The following is a 22,366-nucleotide window of genomic DNA, read 5'->3' as shown; positions in this document are numbered from 1 at the left end:
ATAGGCAAATCAAAAGTGCAAACAATATTACGCAAAAGAATAAAAAATAATTTGGTGTGATGAAAATCCCTCTACAGGCTAAAGTCTAGGAAATTGAGGCCAGCAGTTAATTTTATTTGGTCACAACTGTAATTTACATTTTGAGACATACTTTTAATGTAGTTTTATTTTAAAGATCCATTCGTTCCAGTGCATGCTTTCCCTTTCTAAAGAAAACAGCAGCAGAGGACGCATGTGGTCTGTGTTTACCTTATAAATTTGATAGTATAGACGTAAACTTCAACAGAATTTTTTTTAAAAAAACAATTGCTTAGTGGATTTCTGTCCTACACAGTTTCAATAATTCTGAAAGGATTTATAATGAACGGTCTACAGCTTTGTTTGCTTCCAAGTACCAAGAGAATGAATGAAGAGGTCTGTTTGTTTTTGTTTTCTCACCTCCTCCAGCTTCAGGATGGTGGTTATGTAACGCCGTCATCTCCCGCCACAGACACCCCACCTGTCTGTGGTGGGGTGTCTGTGGCGGGGTGCAGTCTGTCATAGGGTCGCAGCGGGGGAGGGTGGGGGTGTGGATCGTCACTGACCAGCGGGGAGGCGCGAGCCCTTTGGTCCTGTCTGACTGCGTCATGACGTCACTCCGCGTCCGATCCCAGACCAGTAGCAGCCATTTTACTCGGTGAAATAAACTTCTCTCTCCTAGCTGAGGAAACACACAAATAAAGGAGATATATTCGTTGGCATTAATGGATACCTCGTTGTGAAGCAGGCCTCGCTCAAACTCAAGTCCCACGTCTTCGAATTTGGTAAGGCCGCCGCGACGCTGTCTTGTTTTTAGCATGTTAGCCTGTGCTAACGAGCCGAGCTAACGAGCCGAACTGTGGAGGTTGTTGAGGATCAGCGGAGACAGGAGTCACGGCTGTGTGAGTCTGTAGGAATGGACAGCGAGCATTAGACTCTAAACTGTCTGGGGATATGTTTGCTAGTCCCGGGACTAATGATTTAAGAAACACTGAAACGAGCATCGGAGACTGTCTGCAACTTATTCACCTGTCAGATTTAGGAAACTACACGACATTCGCTCATCCCACACCCACTGCCTTCCCCTCCATGATAACTACATGTATGAGGAGCGACAGGCATGTCAGCCAGCAGCATCTCAGCGGGGAAGGAGGAAATTATCTCTTTAGCCTCTCTGTTTTTCATGTTCTGATTCATTAGCATGGTGGTTATGTTCGTACGGACATGTTAGACGGCCTTTGAATGCCGGCATGATGATGTTTACAGGGTGAGTTGGCAGCTCGGGTACATAAGTTCTACCTACACGCCCACGCCGTGTGACGTCATCCACACGTCTCCTGCACAAACCAGATGATGTGACGTCATTGCGTCTAAATCGATTGTAGACAGTGAGCCAGAGCTGCAGCAAATCCTAATTATTAGCGTTAGATTATGAATGGGTAAGTGATCCCAAGGTAGTCAGCCAGGTCCCTGGGTGTGCTTCTAATTCCACCCCCCCTGTGTGAGATTTGCGGGAAGGGAGACTTTGTGCTCACATTTCCCCACGTCCCAGTGGGACAATGGAAGTGAAACAGATATCAGTGTGCAGACTAATGGGTTTCCTGGAGCAGTGCTTGATTTTGGTCTCCATTTAGGCTGATGATGCAGTGTTTCTTAAATTTTTCAACTCCTTACAGTCTCTGTACAGTTACTCCACAAAATAATTAGTGCTGAAATGTTGGAGTTATGTACCCAAACAAAAGAGTGCACCACTGAGCACTTTCTTCATCTAACCTTCATTATTCTTCACTAAAGGCAGCACTCTGTGTTGTGTCAGCTTCTGTTGCAGTCCTACTTTTCTCAGTGTGACGTGTTTTTAGAGGATCTTTTGTGCAAAGTCCACACAGGCATACAAGAAGGAAATGACTCCACTGCTTGGATGTGGGAACAGAGCAGAAAAATGACTGGGGTGCATGAGCCAACAGTGGTGACATCATTTCTTTTTTATCTCGGGACATGAGAAGACATTTTTGTTGGACTGGATTTGGTCTATTTCAGGATCAGAAAGCTGCAGATTGAAACATCAATTTTGTGAAGTGGTTTTCTCATGCTAAGTGCTTGTGTTTGCCTTGTGCTGTGAATGTGATAAACCCCAAGATTTATATTTATTATATTTTGACGTGTGGTTTTTATGAAACAATAAATCAAGCTTGTTAAATGGCGAGGTTGTCCTCAACTGTATTACTATCTGGTACAGTATATTCATGCTGTCTTTCACAGCATTCTCCATATTATTTTGGATTTCACTATTTCAGATAATTTTTAACTTTTTAAGATCTTAGTGATCCACAGTTTAAACTTCATAGTTTTGAGAAAGCAATGCTGACTATTTCTAGATGATAGGCCCATCTCTCTAAATGACTATAATGTGTCTGTTTCACCACTTTTTTTTGTAGATTGTTGGCCGTTCGTTTAAGTCCTTTAACAGAAACCAATCCTCCTTTTGGTGGTTTTTGATGGAAGCTGCAGTTTATTGTTATTTCATGTTGTCATTAGGGTGAATGTGTGTGCATATGTGTGGATGTGTGCTTCTGCGTTCAAAAAAAAACCTGCAAAGTTAATCTATGATAAAGAACGGGCAGGTTTACAGCTTTGCCCATGTGGGCTGCTCCACCTAATTAAACCGTCTAACATTTGTGTGTCTCCTGCTGAACCAGGATTCGTCCTGTGCGGATGGAAAGAGCTGGTAGCATGCTTCCAGTTAGAAGATTAGGTTGTTGCCGTAGGGTGGCCGTTCCTCACTGCGTGTTTGCTGGGGGGGTCACAGTTCCTGGTCATTTGCACAACACTATCAAACAACTACAATCAAGTCAAAAAAAAGTCTGTGGGTGCAGATCATGCTGTTTAATATTATGACTCAATACAATATTAAATTAAAAACTCTTGTTATGATATGCTGTTAGATTGAGGCATTAAAACATCTCTTAATGCAGATGCGTTTTTTTTAGCTCTGGACTCAGCAGACGGTCTTGTCGGCAGTTTTTTTTAGTTAATTTATAATTTTTTTACAAGGTGTCCATTTTCCCTGACCAAAGCCTGACATTATTTGACTAAGCTGGTGTTGACATCATTGTTTGTAATTCTTTTGTCTGTGTTTTGCCAATGATTGTGTGTGTGCTCTTCCACGACCAACAGGGCTGCTATTTTCTAGTGCTGCATTGATCAATTTATCTTCACTCGATGACATTATTCTAAATGACATGTTCACACCAGATTACAGGTTGTTGGCAGCACATTTAACAAGGAAGACGTCTCTGTGCTGTCTTAGACGGGACGGGTGCTTTTGTTAACATCTCGGTGGTTACACACCACACAGTGTTGATGATTGACAGTGTGCAACATCCCACATGTTGTGTTTTAACTATTAAACACAATCATTGGCAGAAGAATAATACAGTGCTCTTCTGACTGGAGATGTGATACATCAGTGGGCTGCCCAAACCCTTTCATAGCCCTAACAGTTTATTAACGTGAACATGAACAATTATTTGTTGAAACCTGTGTGGAAAAGTCAGCCTACAGTAAGTTAGAACAAACTTGTGTAGCAGATGCTAAATTATCTTTGACCCTCTTCTTTTGACCCAACAATTGACTTTAGTAGTGTGGCTAAATACATGTCCTTTGTGTCTGTACATAAATTGCCCTTTGAATAAACACATGGTTCTTGTTGTCCCAGCACGCACCTCCTGCCATCTGGATCCGATCATCGATTCTGCTGCGGCAGCTCTGATGTTAATCCCACAATGCCTCCTCAGCCTGACTTGCCATCATGACTTTCCAAATTTGCAAGCAAACAAAAACTCACAGGATGCAGCGCTGCAGCTGTTGGAGTCACCATAGTTCTTCCTCTTTTCTGTTCTCTTGTATTTGTGAGGAGTCAGTGTTGAATTTCCTCAATGATTAAAACAACAAAAATATCTCTATTAGACGTAGACATAGAAGAATCATTCACAGGTTTCATGATGGTTTGGGGTTGTGTAACCTACTTAAACTCATATATCCAGCAAACACACAGGAATACATCTGTGGTAATAAAAAAAATACCTGTTCGAGTCGTGTATGCATGTGTTAAAGTCTAATCTGGTCATCTAGCTCGTGTATGAAACGCTTGTCCTGTAGTTTCTGTGTGTGGTTAATTGGTTCTTACAGATTCTGCCCCTCAGCGTACAGCGTGACGCCAAATGACAGCTCTTCAGTCATAAACACAGTTACTGCAGTTCCTCTTAGGGTCTGCTTGTAATATCATAAAAAACGCTGCAGGTGAATATAAATTCTGAGGCGTGGGACTCATCGTCTGTTTCGTTCTCTGCTCATCATCAAACACACTAAATGAGTCTGGTTTGCCTCTGTGTTTCAGGTTATTCTTTTTTATTGTGCCATTCTTGGTGGTTGCCTTTAAAACTGGTTTTATAAATATGTATATAACAGGGATTCTATTTGTCAGTTATAGTATGTATGTATGTATTTTGAGTTGTCTGTCAGAAGTTATCTTTTGAGCTACTGGAAGAGGGACGAGTGTAGCCAACTTGACTAAACTGACACAGAGGCTGATAGAAACAGGATTTAGACACAGGTTTCAGTTATAGGATGCTACGAGACTGAACCTGCTGTCTAATTTACATTTAAAAACTCACTGTGTATTTATTTTTTGAAAGACGGACGTGACAGTGAACTTTTGCTGTTGTTTGTCATTTAAAGGTCTTTTGGCTCTATGGCTTAGATTGACTCTGAACAGCCACGAGTCTGGACATCTTTCATCATTCCCTTGCTGTCCTCTGCTGCTACAGGTATGTAAGATGTATCAACAGTTTTAATACATTTACAGTATTTTCCGCACTATAAGGCGCACCTAAAAGCCTTTAATTTTCTCAAAAATAGAGGGTGTGCCCTATAATACAGTGGGCCTTATTTTTGAAAATAAAATTTTAGAATAGGCCATTCATTGAAGGTGTGCCTTATATAAAATACTGTACCCTCCAAGCCTTTGGTTCACTTTTGTGTGGTTGAAATAGTTTCTCACCGACGTTGGAGGAAACTTCACATCAAAACATGACGTAGTCACTTGTATTTTTATCTTTCTTTATGCTGTTTTTGTTTTGAAAAAGTAGAAAGTAAACTTCCTTTTAAAATCAAAATGAACCAAATTAAAAGTGACCAAAATTCTGACAATTTAATTCTATGAAATTAAACACCAATGTAACTTTCTCTTTTATAATATTTTGGTCAAAGTGTGAGTTCAAAGCTACGTTATGGAGCTGAGGATATTATTTCTCCATTGAGGGCCAGATTGTTAGATGAGGTATTCCTCTTTTTTTGTCCTGGTTCTCAGGCCAACTCTTTTAATAAAACAGCCTCTTACTCCCACTGGAAGACACAACCTGATGCAGATGAGTGACTTTTGATAAGAGGAAAAGCACAAAGAATCCTGTTTTTGCTATTTTCTCTTGACCCAGAAAGTGAACATACGTGAAAGGCCTAATGTCACAGAATGCACAATTTAATTATAGGAAGGTCTTAAATGCTACAGAGCAGAGACTTGTTAATCGCTATAATTGCTGTGATGTTTCTGTTCCTTTCACGAAAAACCTGAGGTTAAACTGCTGAAATTCAAAGTCTTTATTCTGGTTGTAAAATGGCATTTTAGCAGCACTCAGTCAATATTTAGAGTCAAAAATGGGCCGTGGGTCAGAAATGTGGGGTAATTTTGAGGTGTTTGCCAGATTCTACACTTGTTCAGATTGCTGGTAAATGAAAATATAATTAATATTGACTTATGGCAGTTCTTGATGTCTTATCACTGTTGCTGAATGGCTCTCGTCCAAAGTGTTACAGATATTTCATTTATTCATGATTGAAAAGTTCAAGAACACCAATAAATATTAAACTGGGCTTCTACTGGTCTATAAAAAGTTATTAGGTCTAAAATCCAATAACAGTTTGGCCTGAAAGTCTTATATTAACTTGAACACAATTTTGACAGGACTTATAAGTTTTGATTGTGAAGTAAAGTTACTTTTAGAGACTTTAGAGTATGAATAAACAAACTGGTAAAGCAGGAGAAGTTAAGTGTGACTGGATTAATTGAGTTTGTTTAAAGAATCTCAATAATCACAGGAAATTATAACAAAAAATGTTTGTGACATCAGTATTCATCTACCAGAATATCCGTTCACTGATGTTCCCCCCTAGTCTTAGCCTTTGGCACCCAGGGGCCTTCAGGGAGAAATAAAATCGGCCAAGGAGCACGATGGTTCTCAACCAAACACATCAAGACGATGAGTAAAGAGCGATTAGGTCCTGGAATGAATACGCATGAGTGCTGCTGGAGAGTAATAAATAAAGTACGCACAAAGACTGAGCAGTCTGTCATCTGCTGGTTAAAAGCCTGTTGGGAAGCCATGGATACTAAAGTGTTTGTTTTGCTCCCCAAAATGTTTCTGTTCCCTCTTTTTAAAACCACTATGGTGACTTCATAGTCCAGATTATAAAACTGGTCGGAACAGAGAGAACATTCATGCACAAACTGGCGTTGTTTCTCATGAACAGCGGTTTGAAGTGATTATTCAACATAATAGCCAACCTGGTCGTTTAATGAATAATTTGAGGTGCGACTGAGCTCTTCCAGATGGCTTAAATGAAATGCCACCCTAGGAATTTCAACAGTTGGGTGAGGTAGTCATACCCACAGGATGACGTTGATTATTATTTTGAATTACACGAGGAGCCCATAAAGTATTCTTGAATGATGTATTTCTTTTGCAGAGGTGCTTTATTTCCCTCTAACTCGTCATTCTCCTTTCTTGTTCCTTGCATTGACAGAAGTAGCATCAAGCGTTACCCGAAGGGAAGTTGTTACCGGCCTGGGACCCACCCTGATTGCCTCTCGAGGCAGGATGGAGCCCGAGGCCTCTCAAGGCCACCTGGGAGTAGAGGGGGACGCTGGGGTGTTGAGTCTGCTGCTACCCAGCCCCCAGAGTGAGGCTGTGACCCATGAGATGGAGGAGCTGTCGCTGCAGCCCACCCAGAGTCTGCCGCCGCTCAATGAGCGCAAAAATGGTGAGAAGCTGCTGCTACAGCCTCATCAGGACACATTTATACACTTATTATCGCAGAATGGCTGTTACCCCTGTCCAGGAGCTGCTTCTGCACAGTCAGTCCAAGATGGGACCACTGAGGTGGGACTACACCTCACCCTTCAGTGTGAAGGTGTATAATGAAGATTAATTTGTTTTACCAACTCTGAGCTAACAGTGGACTCGATAATAGCGACAAATTGGCATTTGTGACGGATCATTGGTTTATAGAATAACGGAACATTATTTAATAAGACACATGGGTAGAGATTATCCTGCTGTCGGGTTTTGTTTCCAGTGTAATAAACAATAAACACAAGATAGTGAATGGTCGTACTTGTGAACTGTGGGTCAAAGCAGAAAGTAAGACAGAGGTTTATATAACAGAAATTGGTTAGTTTCATTCATCGTGCTTCATTTGAAGAGAAAAGCAAATACAAAAAAAAAGACATCTTTGTTAAATTGTTGAGAGAAACACTCTATACAGTAACAATAGAAGGAAAAAAGTATTAGACTATATGTAACAGTTGGAATGGAACTGAAGAGATCATTGCTGTAATTTTGGAAGTGGACTGTTTTCCCACGCTTGCCTGATGTAGGATTTCAGATGTTAGTTCTGGTTCCTTTTTGTCGAAATTGATGCTCTAAAATGCACCAAACATTTTCAGTGGGTGCTGTCCAGCCAGTTTACTTCCTACTCTGTCGCCATGGAGCTGTGCCGTCTATGTAATGCATGCAGAATGTGGTTTGACTTGCTGAAATAAATGGGGCCCTCCCTGAAGAAGACACTGCTTTTTAGGCAGCAGATGTAACTCCAAAAACTGTAGATATCATGCAGCATTAATGGAGTCTTCACTGACGTGCAGGTTACCCATGTGCACTAATACACCCCCATGCCTTAGTGTCACTTTTCAAATGTGAACTGATAATAAACCAGATGGTTCTTCTCCTGTGTAGCCGGGACGACCAAATGATGACGATTTGCAAAAACACTTTGACTCATCCGACCACAGAACAATTTTCCATTTCGCCTCAGACCATCTTAAATTAGATCGGGTTCAGTGAAGGCAGCGGTGTTTCTGGACCTGGTTTATGTACAGATTCTCTGCGTAGAGTTTCAACTTTACTGCTCATTTGTGGGGCAGTAATGAACTGTGGTCACAGACAGTGACTTTAGGAAGCGTTCCAAAGTCAGTGCAGAGATGTCGCTACAGATGCACGAGTAATTATTCTAAAATCGCAGCCACACAGCACGCAGTGTCATTTATAAACAACTGTGATTCTACTCGAATTTTATTTCATGTCCTACATCGCAAAACAAACCACATACTTTCATCTCAGAATCCAAATACCCCAGAATGCAGCGCAGACATTACCCTTTCCCTCAACCTATCACAATGTGGCGTTCTACCGCATGTCATTGAGCTGGAAAGCCCCAGCAAGAGGGAAGGTTCTAATGAGGCAGGTTAACGATGGAGAGGTCAAGGAAATGAAACAAATCCTCCTGTCCTTGTCTTAGAAATGCCGTATTTTTCAGATGCCGTCAGTAGGAGCTGACCGGGTGGGTTAAACGTGGAGCATGAGTGAAAGAGGTTGTGGTTGTGTGTCGTTGTGTATGTGGTCGCTGCAGGAGAGCAAGGTAAACTGTCTTGCTGGTGGGAAAATGTTTGCAGAATGTCAACAGTGGTAGCCCCCACTCACCATGAGGGCTTTGGTTGTGTCCACTCCAGTGAGAACACAAACTTCATACTTTCCACCCTCTGAGCTGTTCCCCGTACTTAGCCAACCACAAAGCCCCTTCACTCATACTGGTTTTAACAGACAGGTGTTAATTTGTCTACCATCATGACAGGTCTGACTGTCTGAATCCACGTCGCCTTTTTGGGGGGGCAGAGGTTGTAGCTCAGTCTGGAGAGAGAGAGGAGGAGAGTGGGATGTCAGTGGGTTTATTGTGACGGAATAAGAGTCTGACTCGTCAGTCTCGATGCATACACACATAAGTGATGCCTCTTTGTGTGTATGCATTGGGTATATGGAATTTATGTAGAATATTTTCTTTTAATACTGACCTGAAGGGTGAGAAAATCCAAAATAACTACAACTGTAGAGACAGTTTAATTTGATTGGTTGTTCTTTTGTTTGAAATAGTTCAATATGATTATTTTTTCATTAGTCTGTTGATGTGATTGTTACCAGTCACCAGGAGCTTGAGCTGTCTTATAGTGAGCTTGGAATTTAAAACTGGAATCATCAATTATTAATGTGTGTCTCTGTGCATGAACATGTTTGTTATATCACCCACCTTTCTGCTCAGCTTGTTCAGGTCAAAGGTCAGGACATGTTTGTGAGACTGAGCAGCGTTTCCCGTAGTTGTTTGGGACGGTGTCGCTGACTGGAAGGCAGCGTATATGACATTTAAACAAACATATCCCCGCTGCAGACCTTCCCCGAAGTATTTTCTGAGTGTGGTGTGGATCTCAAGTGTTCGTTTCTGTCAGGGACGAAAGCTCCTGTCCAACAGGACCAACAGAATAACTCCACAGACAGGAGCTCAAGTAAATTTAGCGGCAGAAATGTACTGTAGATAACAGATATTGAAGCTGGCCAGATACTTCCTGCGGGAGCAAGAAGTTTTAAACCTTATTATGAATGAAAATGCATTTCTATTCTCCACTTCCTCATTATTCGGGTTTAGGAGTCATCTTTCAGCTCGAAGCAGCAGTGGTTATCCTCCGTTTTCCTTCATGCTTATGGTGTCTGGACTGTTCTTCAGTGGTTTCATGAGAGTGGTTTAGTTGTCCACATCAGACGATGTTGGGAGCACCTACTGCCAGAAAAAAACATTTCAAACTGGCTGAGCGAGAGAGAAGTGGGAGAAGATGGGGAGGAGACAGTTGTGACCCTAGCAATAAAAAAAAAACAGTTAGGGAGGGGCAGATGAATGCAGCGGTATGGGTTGGTAGAGGTTTTTTGTTGATGATGTTTCACTGCAGCTGACAGAACACCTAAACTACACATTTGGAGCTTTAGTGGACGGATTCTCTGCTTTGGATCAGATGGTTTTGTTCCAGAGTTGAGCACCGACTGGCCAGGAGTAGAAAGCGATGACCTGTGTGGAGGTAGAGAAATTCAGAGCCTGCTGCGCCGGGTTCAGAGCAGGTGAGAACTCCTCTGCTTGTTGCTCAAAGCGTGTGAGCTCATGTTTGGAGCAGCGTTGAGGACTTTTGGAAGTAATGAGGGTTAATAAAACATTGTTCTGTGGAGACGGCAGCTTGATGTTCACTTCTTAGTCCTTAACAGATGCAAATAAAAACAAGAGATGAAATATGTTAAAATTTTATCTAGCACTGAAGAATGGAAGTCTGACTTGATGTGTTATACCCTGGAAAAGTTCTCAGAGGGGCAGTAGAATGAAAGTTCCTCCCGTCAATAGTGAGGACTGATGTTAGACAAAAATCAAGTCCCAACAGGGTCGTCGGTGTCGCAGTCTCTTCTGCAGGGCTTCAATGTTAGCGTGGAAGTAAGTGGAACAAAGCCAGTCCTCCTTCTGACTGAAAACATTTTTATTACAATCTGACAGCGTGATTTATGAGATAACTCCAGACCTGAGTCCTGAGCCCAAAATGTTTCCTAGATGAAGCTTTTGTACTCAGTCAGCATATTTAGTTTGGCTTTTGTGTTGTATATCTTTTGCTTTTAATACGTTTACTTACTTTTTTATTTACTACATCATCTGTTCATAGTTGTTTCTGCTCTCCTCTGTGTTTTTCGTCTGATGTTTTGCCCATTAGTTTTAGTATTCATCATTGCGATAAAAGCAACCTGTTTTTCATTAATAAGACTTGTTTCACTTTTTTTTACAGTCCTGCAGCTGAGGCTTCAGCAAAGACGAACCCGGGAGCAGCTGGTGGAGCAGGGCATCATGCCACGTGAGTACCAGGTCTACCTCTAGTCTATATGACTATGTATACTGATATACAGTATGTATAGATGTATAATAATACGCATAAATATACACACTATATTTCATTTGTTATTTGTGCACTTCTTGCAGCTCTGAAGAGCCCGGCTGCATTTCATGGGCAGATTCGTAGTTTGGAGAGAGCTAGGGTGAGGCACCCAGCTGAGGAATGAAGTTCATATGAGAAGCATCGACTGTTGTGTTACTCAAAGCAACAGGAAAGAAAAAGTTGTGATTTACTGAGTTTTCTGTATTTGTCTTTTTCTTTAGACTGAGAATTTCCTCAAGCACAAGATTCGCAGTCGTCCAGAGAGAGCAGAGCTGGTCAGGATGCATATCCTGCAAGGTACTGGTTATACTTAAGTACTGTTTCATACTACCTTCAAAACATTGATTACACATATTAATTGAATTCAGATTGATACCAGACATTTCCTTTTGCAAATATTTCCCAACAAGAAATCTACAGCGGAGATTTTGTACATTGAAGTGTCATGTTCTCTGTCTGTTACTCTGTTTGTCTCTCAGAAACTGGTGCTGAACCGTCGCTCCAGGCGACCCAGATGAGACTAAAAAGGGCCCGACTGGCCGACAACCTGAACGAGAAGATCGCTCAGAGACCTGGTCCGATGGAACTGGTGGAGAAGAACATCCTGCCGGTGGATTCCACACTGAAACAGGCCATCATCGGTGAGAGTCTGTAGCGATGGATTAACTAACCTGGTTGCTTTAGATACTCAGTGGTTTTAGGAAATCCCTGCTTTAATGGACACTGTCATGAGGAGTTTTTGTTTAATTGATCATACAGGGAAAAGTTCATGACAGATGGGAAACATTTCTGGAAAGAGTGTTTAATTCCTGTATTTTATCTGCTAGTGGGGCAGGTGAACTACCCCAAGGTGTTGGATGAAGATAGCAGCGATGCGCTGTCCCCTGAGCAGCCGGCCAGTCAGGAGTCCCAGAATTCAGTCCCATCTCCAGCAGAGGCTAGAGCACCACAGACTCCCTCCCCAGCCCCAGCTCCACCAGCACCACCCACCACTGTGCTGCAGGTCCAACACTTTGTCTTTACCTGCCCTAGTTCTCCAGCTTTTTCCAAATTCACAGTTTGTTATTGAATTGTTGCCATTCATTGTTTTCTGTGCTGCTCTCACGATGTTTTGTTACTCTTCTTCTTTAGACGTTCCCATTTGTTACTCAGTCAGTCACAGACTTGGTGACAGTCGTCTCCACCAGTGAGCTGCCCTCCAGCCGCATCGCTGCTCCCCCCACACAGCCGGTCACCACAGCTGTTGCTTCAAAACCTGGCCCCACACTGGTCAAAGTAAGAGCACTGAGAGCCTTTTGTCACTAGAAGAACTTAAAAACACAGCACTGCAATTATTGGACAAAAAACATTCTTTATACCCTAAACTTTTAATGATTCTCATAATTTAATCAATAACAAAAACTGCAGCAACATTTATGCACCATGGATGTCTCAGGTGTCACCCATCAGCGTTGATGTGGGAAAACATCTAGACATCATCCTGTAGGACAGCGGTCCTCTCTTCGGTCAGACGTTCCTGGTGTTGCACCGTTCTCTCACTCAGGTTGTTTGAGGTTTTCAGACGAGGCTCGTCACCGGCCAGTCACACGCCATCCTGGTGAAACTGAACCCACAGCACCAGTCTGGGTCCTCAGATGTGTTCTTGTGCTCCTGATTGCACGTGTTTGATCAGGGTGTGTCCGATGTGCTGTGTGGAAACACTAATGTGGACCGGTGAACTTTCACCTCTCTGAGGACTTAGTGCATGAGTTTTCTGTGCCATTGACTCCATCCCAGTAATATTTCCCATGTCGTGGCATTTTTGCAGAAGTTGTTTCCTCTCCAGTCTTTAAACCCTTTTAAAGAGGTGTGTCAGGTTATTGAGGGAGGGGTCATTTTGGTTTAGCTGGATTAAGGCGTCATGCCTTGAAAACGTTTTTCATACTAATGACGGTTCACAAAAAGTTATTGTGTTGAGAATTCTTACAAAGTCTGCCATATAAACACACACGCAAACACACACACACACACACACACACACACACATACAGAGTCATCTTAAAAAGAGAAAAAAGATTTTCTGATATCAGGCCAAAAAGTGAGTGCTGTGTGATTATTTTAATAATGTTGGACAAACTGTGTTTGTTTTTCCACAACAGCAAAGCCAGCAGAAAACACCCTCAGAGAAGAGCCGCAGTAAGAAGGGCAAAGAGCCCAAACCCAGGGTGAAGAAGCTGAAGTACCACCAGTACGTCCCACCAGACCAGAAGCAGGAGGCCAGCGAGGCGCCGATGGACTCGTCTTACGCTCGACTCCTGCAGCAGCAGCAGCTGTTCCTCCAGCTGCAGATCCTCAGCCAGCAGCAGCAGCACTACAACTACCAGACTATATTACCTGCACCACTCAAGTATGAAAATAGAGCCTCACAATTAATCATAAAATGTATTAGTTGTGCAGTTCTTTGTGTTTTTCAAGTCTTTACAACAATTATTTGTTCTATAAAATGTGTTTCCCTTTGAAATACCTGAAAACAAGCCAGATGTTGTTTTAACGCCTCAGAGCATCGTTTCCTCTAACAACTGTGTGTCTAATCATATCAATAACGGACAGGATGTTCTTTCAGCAGCTATTGTTGTCATGCCTGTCGTCACAGAATCAGTTTAGCCACATTGACTTGGAACTGTTTACTTCAAATGAGGCTCAGGCAACAGGATGGACCTTCTCTTTATGATCGGAACAGTTCGCCCATTTTTCCTGTCTTTGTTTTGAATCTTTTTTTTTTTTAATTGTCATCTCTTCATCTCCTTTTGTCCAGCTCCGACCTTTTTTACGGAATTTTGTGATTCAGAAGTAGTTTGTTTTCTTAAAATATCATCTGCTTGAACTTTTTTATGTGTCCTTCTTTCTGTAGATCTGTGGCCGAGGGTCAGACCAGCAGCACCAATAGTCTGCCCACCTCCATCATGGTGTCTTTACCTGCTGCTCCTCCACCTCCACCCGTTGGTCCGGCTCGTCCGAACAACTCTCTCTCAAACCGCAAGCCGGGAGTGTTGCCTGCCAACCTGGAGGAGATGAAGGTAACCGTTGGTTCATGCAAAACCTTTACCCCGGTGTGTCAGAATGTTTCCCAGCTGCTTAGAAGTTTAGAAAGAAAGTTACGGCTGTTGGCTGCAGGAAAGAATTACAGTGCATCATTTAATATATGTCAACCATATGTATAAAAGACAACATAATAGTGTTTTCATAGAGGTTTTGTCTCATCCTTTACAGAGTGTCATAAAGCACCAGTGCACTCAGATGTCTGATATAAATCGACCTCAGATACTTAAAACTCCTCTGGATCAATGTATTCAGAGGATGTTGGTTGGTTTATACAGCGCCACATTTTAAGAAGTGTTCACAAAACAAAAATGGCCTGAATATGAGATGCAAAGAATTTAATACAGCACATATTTGAGTGGTTAATTTGAAAGTACGCACAGTAGCCAATTAGCTTCAAATTAAGAAAAAAATGCACCGCAAAAGCTCGTTATTTAAAATTTAGTGATTTAATCAGTGGTTTTCAGTATATTTTACTTTCAATTGTATATCAAATTATATATTATATTAAATTATATATTACATTGTTATTATATTAGTATTATATTTAACAACTAGAGTGATTTTTTTTTAATCTCAGATAGGTTCAAGTGTTGCTATAAAATTGGCCGCACACTTCGATCACCAGTCTAAAATTGATGATTTTATAATTTCTACGTTTGTCCAGGTGGCAGAGCTGAAGCTGGAGCTGAAGCTGCGAGGCCTTCCGGTGTCGGGAACAAAGACTGATCTGATAGAGAAGCTGAAGCCTTTCCAGGGGAGTCCCAGCACCTCGGCTCCTGCCAACATTCCTGATGCCACCAGTACCACCCTTTCTGTACCCATGGTGGTCACCAGCACCACGACCACCCCTGCTATAGTCCTCCCAGTCCAGCAGGTGACTTTAGAGACGATGAAATCCACACCGCCGGTGTCACCAATTCCCTCTGATCCCTCCACCCTGACGCAGGATTCATGCATGTCTGAGCCTCCCTCTGAAACCAGTGTTGTGAGACCGGGTTGGGCTGGTCCTCAGTCCTCGCCTCTCCAGTCGGTCCAAGTGAAGGAGGAAAAGGACTGGAGGCTGCATGAGAAGGAGCGGCAGATCGAGGAGTTAATGAGGAAGCTGGAGCAGGAGCAGAAGCTGGTGGAGGCTCTGAAGATGCAGCTGGAGGTGGAGAAGAGGACCGGAGCCGGAGACTCCCCCAGAGGTTCCTCTGAAGCAGCTGCTAACTCTGTTCCTGCTGTCATGAACTCCAGTGTGGTGAAAATGGAGACTGAAATCCTGTCAAACTGCTCATCCACTAGCACTACACTCCCCAACTCCATCCTGAGCTCCCAGACTCTCCCCCCCCTGCCGACAGTGATCAAGATGGAGGACGTTACTGTTTCCTCTGGGAAACCGATCCCGCGACAGACCCAAACTCAGCTCATCACCCAGATACAGCCTCAAGCCCCGCCCCAAGTGTCCACTAGCCCCCAGCTGCTCCCCCAGGCACAGAGAAGCACTAAGATCCAGACCCAGCCTCGACCCTCGGCCCCCAGCCTGCAGCAGTTTGTCATCAGCCACCCGAGTGGGGTGTTGGGTCACCCCCCGACTCTGCTGACCACAGCAGGTCAGGCTGGAACGCAGATCCTCCTCCCAGTCTCACTCCCCAGCAACGCTGCTACCATCCAGCTGCCGAGCACCACTGTCAGCCTGCAGGTGAGAAGGGGGCAGAATGTGTAATGTGTCAGACGGCTAGAGGAGGTTTAGTATTGGGGGGGGGGTTTATAAATCTGAGCTACAGCTGTATTTGAGTTGTATTTAAGATGACATTCTAACACGTTTTCCTGACATCAGCCTGTTTTTCAGGCCACAGCCTCGAGTCCAGGTTTGGTCCGAGCTTCAGTTCCTCAGCTGCAAACCACTAAGATGGAGGTGGCCCCCGGCCAGCAGTTAGCCAACAACACCCAGCTGCTACAGGTCAGTTCCACCATCACCGTCTCCAGAAACCCTGTGAGCACGTCACTGTCCTCTGTGTCCCTGATGGGTTTTATTTATTTATTAATATCAATTATAATAAAATGTTGGGAAATGACTGCGGTGGTTTTATCTAATCAGTACCCCTGAACCTAAAGTGGATCATTTACAGCTGAAGGAAAAGAAAAATGTCTCCTCTTATCTGATAAACAGAAACCAGAGAGCGTTTTTATTAGTAAATGACTTCAGGGTCCCGTCTCTGTCTCTTTGTTTTATCACATTGATGACGGGTTGCGTTGAGCCTTACCCCATTTTTCTGTTTCTCTTTGAAGGTTGTTTTTTTTGCGTGTCTGTTTTAACATGAGGTTGTGTTCTTTGTGCTGACAGACTCTGACGATGTGCAATAAGACCAATGGTTTAGAGAACCAGACTAGACCTGAAATCAATCCTCAGTGTTTCCTGAAAAGCTCCCCAGAGAATCGCTTCTCACCAGGGACTTCACCCAACCACCAAATGTCCAATGGACCCTTTAATAAGGTCAGTGCAGGGTTTGGGGGGTTTTTTTTTGTTCCTAATTGATAATGTATTGTTTTTCAAATTAGGTTTTTAATCCTATTTTATTCCTCTAGTCACCTTCTCCCCAACCTGCCTTCATTCTTCATCCCACATCCCTTCTTACTCAGCCTCCCAACACAAAAGAGCCTCCCCGATACGAGGAGGCCGTCAAACAGAGCCGCAACTTGCATATCAACAGTGTGTCACAGGTTAGACACACACCACCCACTACACAAACACATAACACTGAAGCCCAGCTGTGCAGTAATCAGCTGTCGGTACCGTTCAGAACTTCAGAAAGCCTTTCAGACGACCGACAGGTCTGTAGCTTTTGATGAACCAGCTTCTGACCCACGCTCTGTCCTTTCAGACGCCCACAGCAGTGAGCCAGCAAATGGATGACCTGTTTGATATCCTCATAGAGAGTGGAGGTAAGAACCTACCAGAAAACTGGTCACCGTGTGGAATCTGCTGTGTAAGCGGTGGTAAAATGTCTTCCAGTTACTTTTTGACATTCAATCACTAAAATTGTTTTTACATCATGTCAATGATGTATTAATGTCAGTTTTAGCCGGTAAGCTATTCATTTTTTATGTTAGTCTTTTAATTTTGTATTTTGTACTGTTAGCATTGTTCTTATTACATCCTGATGATTTTTTTTTCTCTCAATGCCCCCCCCCCTCCGCCCCTTCCCCTCCCTTTCTTCTCAGAAATCACACCGTTCATCCAACAGGAGCCGTCAGCGTCTCTCTCTAAGACGCTCCCGGTCACAGCCAACATCACCACCCTGCCCATCAACACTGCTCTCTCCAGGCTGCCTCCACAAATCCACGTGGCCCCTCCACCCACGCTGTGTCCTGCCATCGACCCCAGCCTCCCCAGCCTCTCCTCTCTGACCACAGACAACCAGCTGGAAGCCTTCCTGGAGAACACGCTGGTCAACACGCCGTTGGAGTCGGACCCCCGCACACAGGGCCTGATGGACGAGCTGCAGGCCCAGCTGATGGACCAGCAGCCCTACTCACCCATGGACACGTCCGACCTGTCCTTCTGTGATTCCTCCTCGCCCCCCTCCTCACTCAACATGGGATTGTCCGACCCAGGCCTGGACAATATGGAGTGGCTGGACCTCACCATGCCACCTGGTCCTGGGGGGGCACTCACACCGCTGGGGATGCCCACTGACTTTCTGGATTCCCATGACCTGCAGCTGCACTGGGACTAACGGACGGACGGACAGTAGAAGAAATGAAGAGAGTTGTCACAACAGCTGAGCCAGAAGCAGGAGGTGGATGGATCAAGAGGAGAGGGGCTGAAATCAACAAAGAGGTGGGGGTAAAGAAGCAAAGGAGGAGAATTGATGGTCTGGCTGTGCCATAGTAGTCTCACCACTACAATTGTACCGTCTGTAATATTCCCACTCTACTAAAGTGAAGGCGTGTGAACACTGATCCAAGTTGAACTACAAGCAGGACTTTGCACTGCTTTAAAGGAGGCTGTCCTGAGGCCCCCCCTGTAATGTTGTTAGTTTGGTTGTCACAGGTAGTTTAGTGACAAAGGGATTTTAAACAGAGTAGACTTTTTCACTAATGTCACAGTTTTAATGTTCAGAAAAAGGAGACAGAGCTAAATTAGTGGACTGGTTGTAAATACTCTTTAAAGTACAAGTGAGCGTTCTCTTCGACATAGAGCCAGAATAGTTCTGAAGGCTGATATCAGCTCATCGGTTCTACTAGAGGCTGGTTTGGCTTTTGGTGAACACTGCGTGTGTTTTACTGCGTGAGCGCAGTAATTAAACGTAAAGGGTTTCATTAGTGCTTCTGTTCTGATTTGAAACCCTGTGTTCTGCTGAAGCGTACTGTGCCATAATATGTTAGAAAGGGTTGTTAACACACGAAAACGGACATCAGACTACGGCTGAAATCTAGTTTTGATCCTAAATTGTTTGGATTCACATGAAAATGCTCAAGGTGTTTGGACTGAACACTCTTAGGACTCGGAGGAGCCTGTGGAGCGGTTAGATCAGAGCTCTCAGTGAGGGCTCTGAGGGTCTCCCAAACGGAAGGAGGTTAACGCTCTCACTGTTCCCGTCTACCACATGCTGTAATGACGTTACCTGACTAATCTGATAGGTTGGATCAGAATCTAAAGAACAAAGACTCAACCTCAGTCTGACTACGGGGGGAGAGCTATGCACTAAAGACGCATGGATCATGGAAAAGTGAGCTTTTCTAATCCAAGGCTAATGTTAATTTGGAGTGATCAATACGGCCGTGATCAGCACCACGATCATGTGGCCAAAATGTTCTGAAGATACTGCAGTCGACCAAGTATCTTATTTTGAATGTACTTTTTGAAGAGATGAAAAAAAAATGGGACCTAACTCACGAAGTTGGCAGCTTTTTTTCTTCCAGTGGTAAACTGACACAAAAAAGTGGGTACAGGAACGAATATCTTTTTCCCTTTTTTTTTTTAACAAATGAAGACGTCACAAATAGGTGTGAACAGGTTGTGTGCTTTATTATATCCAGCTGTCCAGTAGTATCCTTGCACTCTTTCTTGTCTGTGTGTGTCAGTGTGGGATATACTGCATCGCTAGTCAACAAGCACTCAAGTTACTGTCATCTGCAGCTGATGAGTTGGTCTCCTTTTGGCGGTCCGTTAGGGGAGCTCCAGCTGTCTGCACACTGGGAAAAAGCAAGAGAGCATGTTGATTTGTGTGGGTGTTGATTTGTGCTCCTTTCTCTTGCATGTGCACCCGTGTGCATGATCGTACTCACGTTTAATCTTGGGCTGCTGTCGGCTGCAAAATCTGACGAATTTAGCAAGTATCTATGAGATCAAGTCATTTTGTTATTCAGAGCACGTGTTCAAATAACTTTACACTTCACACGGCTTATCATGACTGTTGACCATTTTTATATCTGTGATACTCAGTTGGTGTCCCGCAGGCAGAAATGCAAACACATTTGGACGTCAGAGCATTCTTGCAAAATCATTTCAATAACTACGTAATAGAATTGCATCATATCGATCTGTTTCTTATCAGACTAAAACATGGCAACAGAGATTCAAGGTCACACTTCAACTGTTCTTTTGGCATTACGCTATTTCTCTTTGGCACTTAAAAATAAGACCACACTTCCAATCATCTTATAAAAAAACAATTGTGTTGAGTGGAAACACATGATCCCAACTTTAATAGTCATAACAGACACGAGCACTAGAGGGCGCCGTCCTCGCTTCTGGCTTCTCAGCAGATTTTTAGCGGCAACTGTTGGTGCTTCATGGTCGTTTCTAAAGGGTAAAAGGCTGCGTGGGGCTACTGTGTTGTTCTTTAGGTGGGTAGCTTCTTTTCCTCTTCCTGAACGGACCGATGCTCTAACCGCTGCACTTGCATATTTAACGTCAGATCAGGCCGAGACACATGGATGTCCCCGAGTCTGAAACATTTGACCACCTGAAAGAGTTTTATGTAATTCTTGTCTGTAAACACACACACAAACACACACAGACACATACACACCTGTTTAAATCAGTTCAGAGGGACCTCATGCCTGTGGATGGTGCACCTTTGTTTCAGCTGGATGAAGATACCTGGACCCTGGTTTACCTGCCCACAGGCCTACTTTTATTTCTGTTTTTCACTTCCTTTGTCATTTATATCTTTGAACAAATGATGGGTTCATTTTGTATTTTAAATCACTCGGCATTAAGTTTATCAAATTTTCTTTTTTTGCTGCCGAGAAGGCCGTGGAACATATTATATTTTGCTAATTTTCTCACATTTTTTTATTTATCACATTTTGTAGTGTGGAAGTAAACAAAAGAGAAGTTCATTCTTGTTTTCACGTTTATGTAAAATTTGTAAACGGTGTGTTTATGTGTATATCTTTGTTTTGCAGAGTTTTTTTTACAATTTGATTTTTCAAATCAGACATGCTAAACCTCTTGGCTGCACAAAATCAGCACACACACACACACACACACACACACACACACACACACACACACACACACACATCATTTACACTTGACGTGATACCACTCACCAACAGCAGTTGTGGTCACTGAATGGCCAGGCAGGGACAGCTAAAAGCAATAATGGCTGCTTTCTGTTGATCTACTGTATTGTATGTCAGTTCCTGCCTGGTTTTAATTGATGTTAGAGCTTTTATGAGAATAATAAATTTTAAAAGATCAAAAGCACTTGTATATGAGTGCATGAATGGGGCTTTGTTTGAATAAACCTGATATGTTAGAGGTTTGAGGAACCCCTTAAGGGGCCTATCCGCTGGTAATCTGACTCCAGCGCTCCCATGTTCTCAGTTATACTAGGTGATTTACTATCACGTAAACATTTTACAGTGAAGATTCTGAACTTGGGAACAACTTTGTGAAATAATCTTTCACTAAAATGACTGTATTTCGGTGACATCAGTGGTAACAAGGTCCTTTCCTCTCATCAATGATTTTTCATCCATCATTGCTGACGTGTGTCCTTTCATGCAACTCATGCCATGCCTCTTGTTTGTATGCCATACATTTTGCACATTCTGTACATATTTATATAAATGTAATGCATATTTTTATACATATGTAACATCCATGGGTCCTCTATTTTGTGAGTACGCAAAAGATGTATATAAGTACTATTATGTCTCAATAAAATTTGCTGTCATGTGACTCCTTTTGCCTTCATTGAAGTTTACTGCATCCCACTTCAAAGCGGTGATGTAATTGTCAGTGTTCTTGTGTTCGTTCATCCGTCCGTTAGTATTTCCACCAAATATCTTGCAGATATTGCAGATAAAAAGATTAAACAAAAGACACATTACTTGGGCGGCAAAGGGGATGAAAATGAGATGATGACCTTGAGAAAAGCTAAGTCAAGATCAAATTTCAACTTTTGTACTCTCAGGAACCAGATTAGAAAGAGGAGGGAGAAGGCCAGTGTGCGTAAGAACATAGATCAAAGCTAGTGCTTTAATCAATGACAGAAGGTCAGAGCACTGGCTTTGATCTTTGACCTTTGGTCAATGAAGTCAAACACAGGGTCATTTTCCTGCAGAATGCTACCTGTAATTTTACTGTTAATGATTTGGGTAGGTTGAAGTCAGCTATTTTTTGAGCGATAGGTATGTTGGCACAAACAATGGTTTAGATCCAGAGCAGGGATGTCAATGTCAAATAACAAAGGGCAAAAAAATACGAGTGTAGTAGTGATATTGATGTGGGATTACAGGAACTGTCCTTTGGGGTGGCAGCACAGGTTGGGGAGTATTGAGGGTGGAGCTTTAACCTTTGACCTGTATATATATATATATATATATATATATATATATATATATATATATATATATATATATAATTAGGGCTGTCACTTTAAAGCGTTAATTAGATCAATTGATTACACTGCAAATTAACGCACTATAAAAATTAACGCAATTAATGGCAAGAATGCGCAAGCATTTTAAATTTGTCCCATTGAGGGCCCCGTAGGCTGCAGTGATGTCACTTCGTACCTGCGCCACTAGTCAAAAGCAGGGTGACTGACAACAGAGATGGACGCGACACAGGAGAGTGAGGCAAGCCCACTCGGACCTTTGGGCGGAAAGTTAATTTATAAAAAGAACAAAGACGCGACTATC

General features: G+C 42.9%; 1 protein-coding gene across 3 annotated transcripts; it reads left to right on the top strand.

The window, feature by feature from the left end:
• The first annotated feature begins 506 nt into the window (after positions 1–506).
• On the top strand, positions 507–21,401 carry mrtfba (myocardin related transcription factor Ba). 3 transcript variants are annotated; one of them, XM_068305173.1, is made up of 17 exons: positions 507–803; positions 4,756–4,844; positions 6,877–7,113; positions 10,994–11,059; positions 11,185–11,240; positions 11,362–11,437; positions 11,620–11,781; positions 11,968–12,143; positions 12,272–12,415; positions 13,279–13,526; positions 14,031–14,196; positions 14,886–15,902; positions 16,053–16,163; positions 16,548–16,697; positions 16,790–16,924; positions 17,086–17,146; positions 17,426–21,401. In XM_068305173.1, exons 3-17 carry the CDS (start codon positions 6,951–6,953, stop codon positions 17,938–17,940), a joined length of 3,246 nt encoding a protein of 1,081 aa, XP_068161274.1. In that variant the 5' UTR covers positions 507–803; positions 4,756–4,844; positions 6,877–6,950; the 3' UTR covers positions 17,941–21,401. The 3 variants fall into 3 exon arrangements, with proteins under 3 accessions (XP_068161274.1, XP_068161273.1, XP_068161275.1); XM_068305172.1 differs by having other exon boundaries at positions 16,041–16,163; XM_068305174.1 differs by lacking the exons at positions 507–803; positions 4,756–4,844; positions 6,877–7,113 and adding an exon at positions 9,681–10,289 and having other exon boundaries at positions 16,041–16,163.
• The last annotated feature ends 965 nt before the right edge of the window (positions 21,402–22,366 follow it).

Source organism: Antennarius striatus, chromosome 21 (genome assembly GCF_040054535.1).
Source record: "Antennarius striatus isolate MH-2024 chromosome 21, ASM4005453v1, whole genome shotgun sequence".
In the NCBI taxonomy this organism is placed as follows: domain Eukaryota; kingdom Metazoa; phylum Chordata; class Actinopteri; order Lophiiformes; family Antennariidae; genus Antennarius; species Antennarius striatus.
This window is presented reverse-complemented; position numbering and strand designations above follow the sequence as displayed.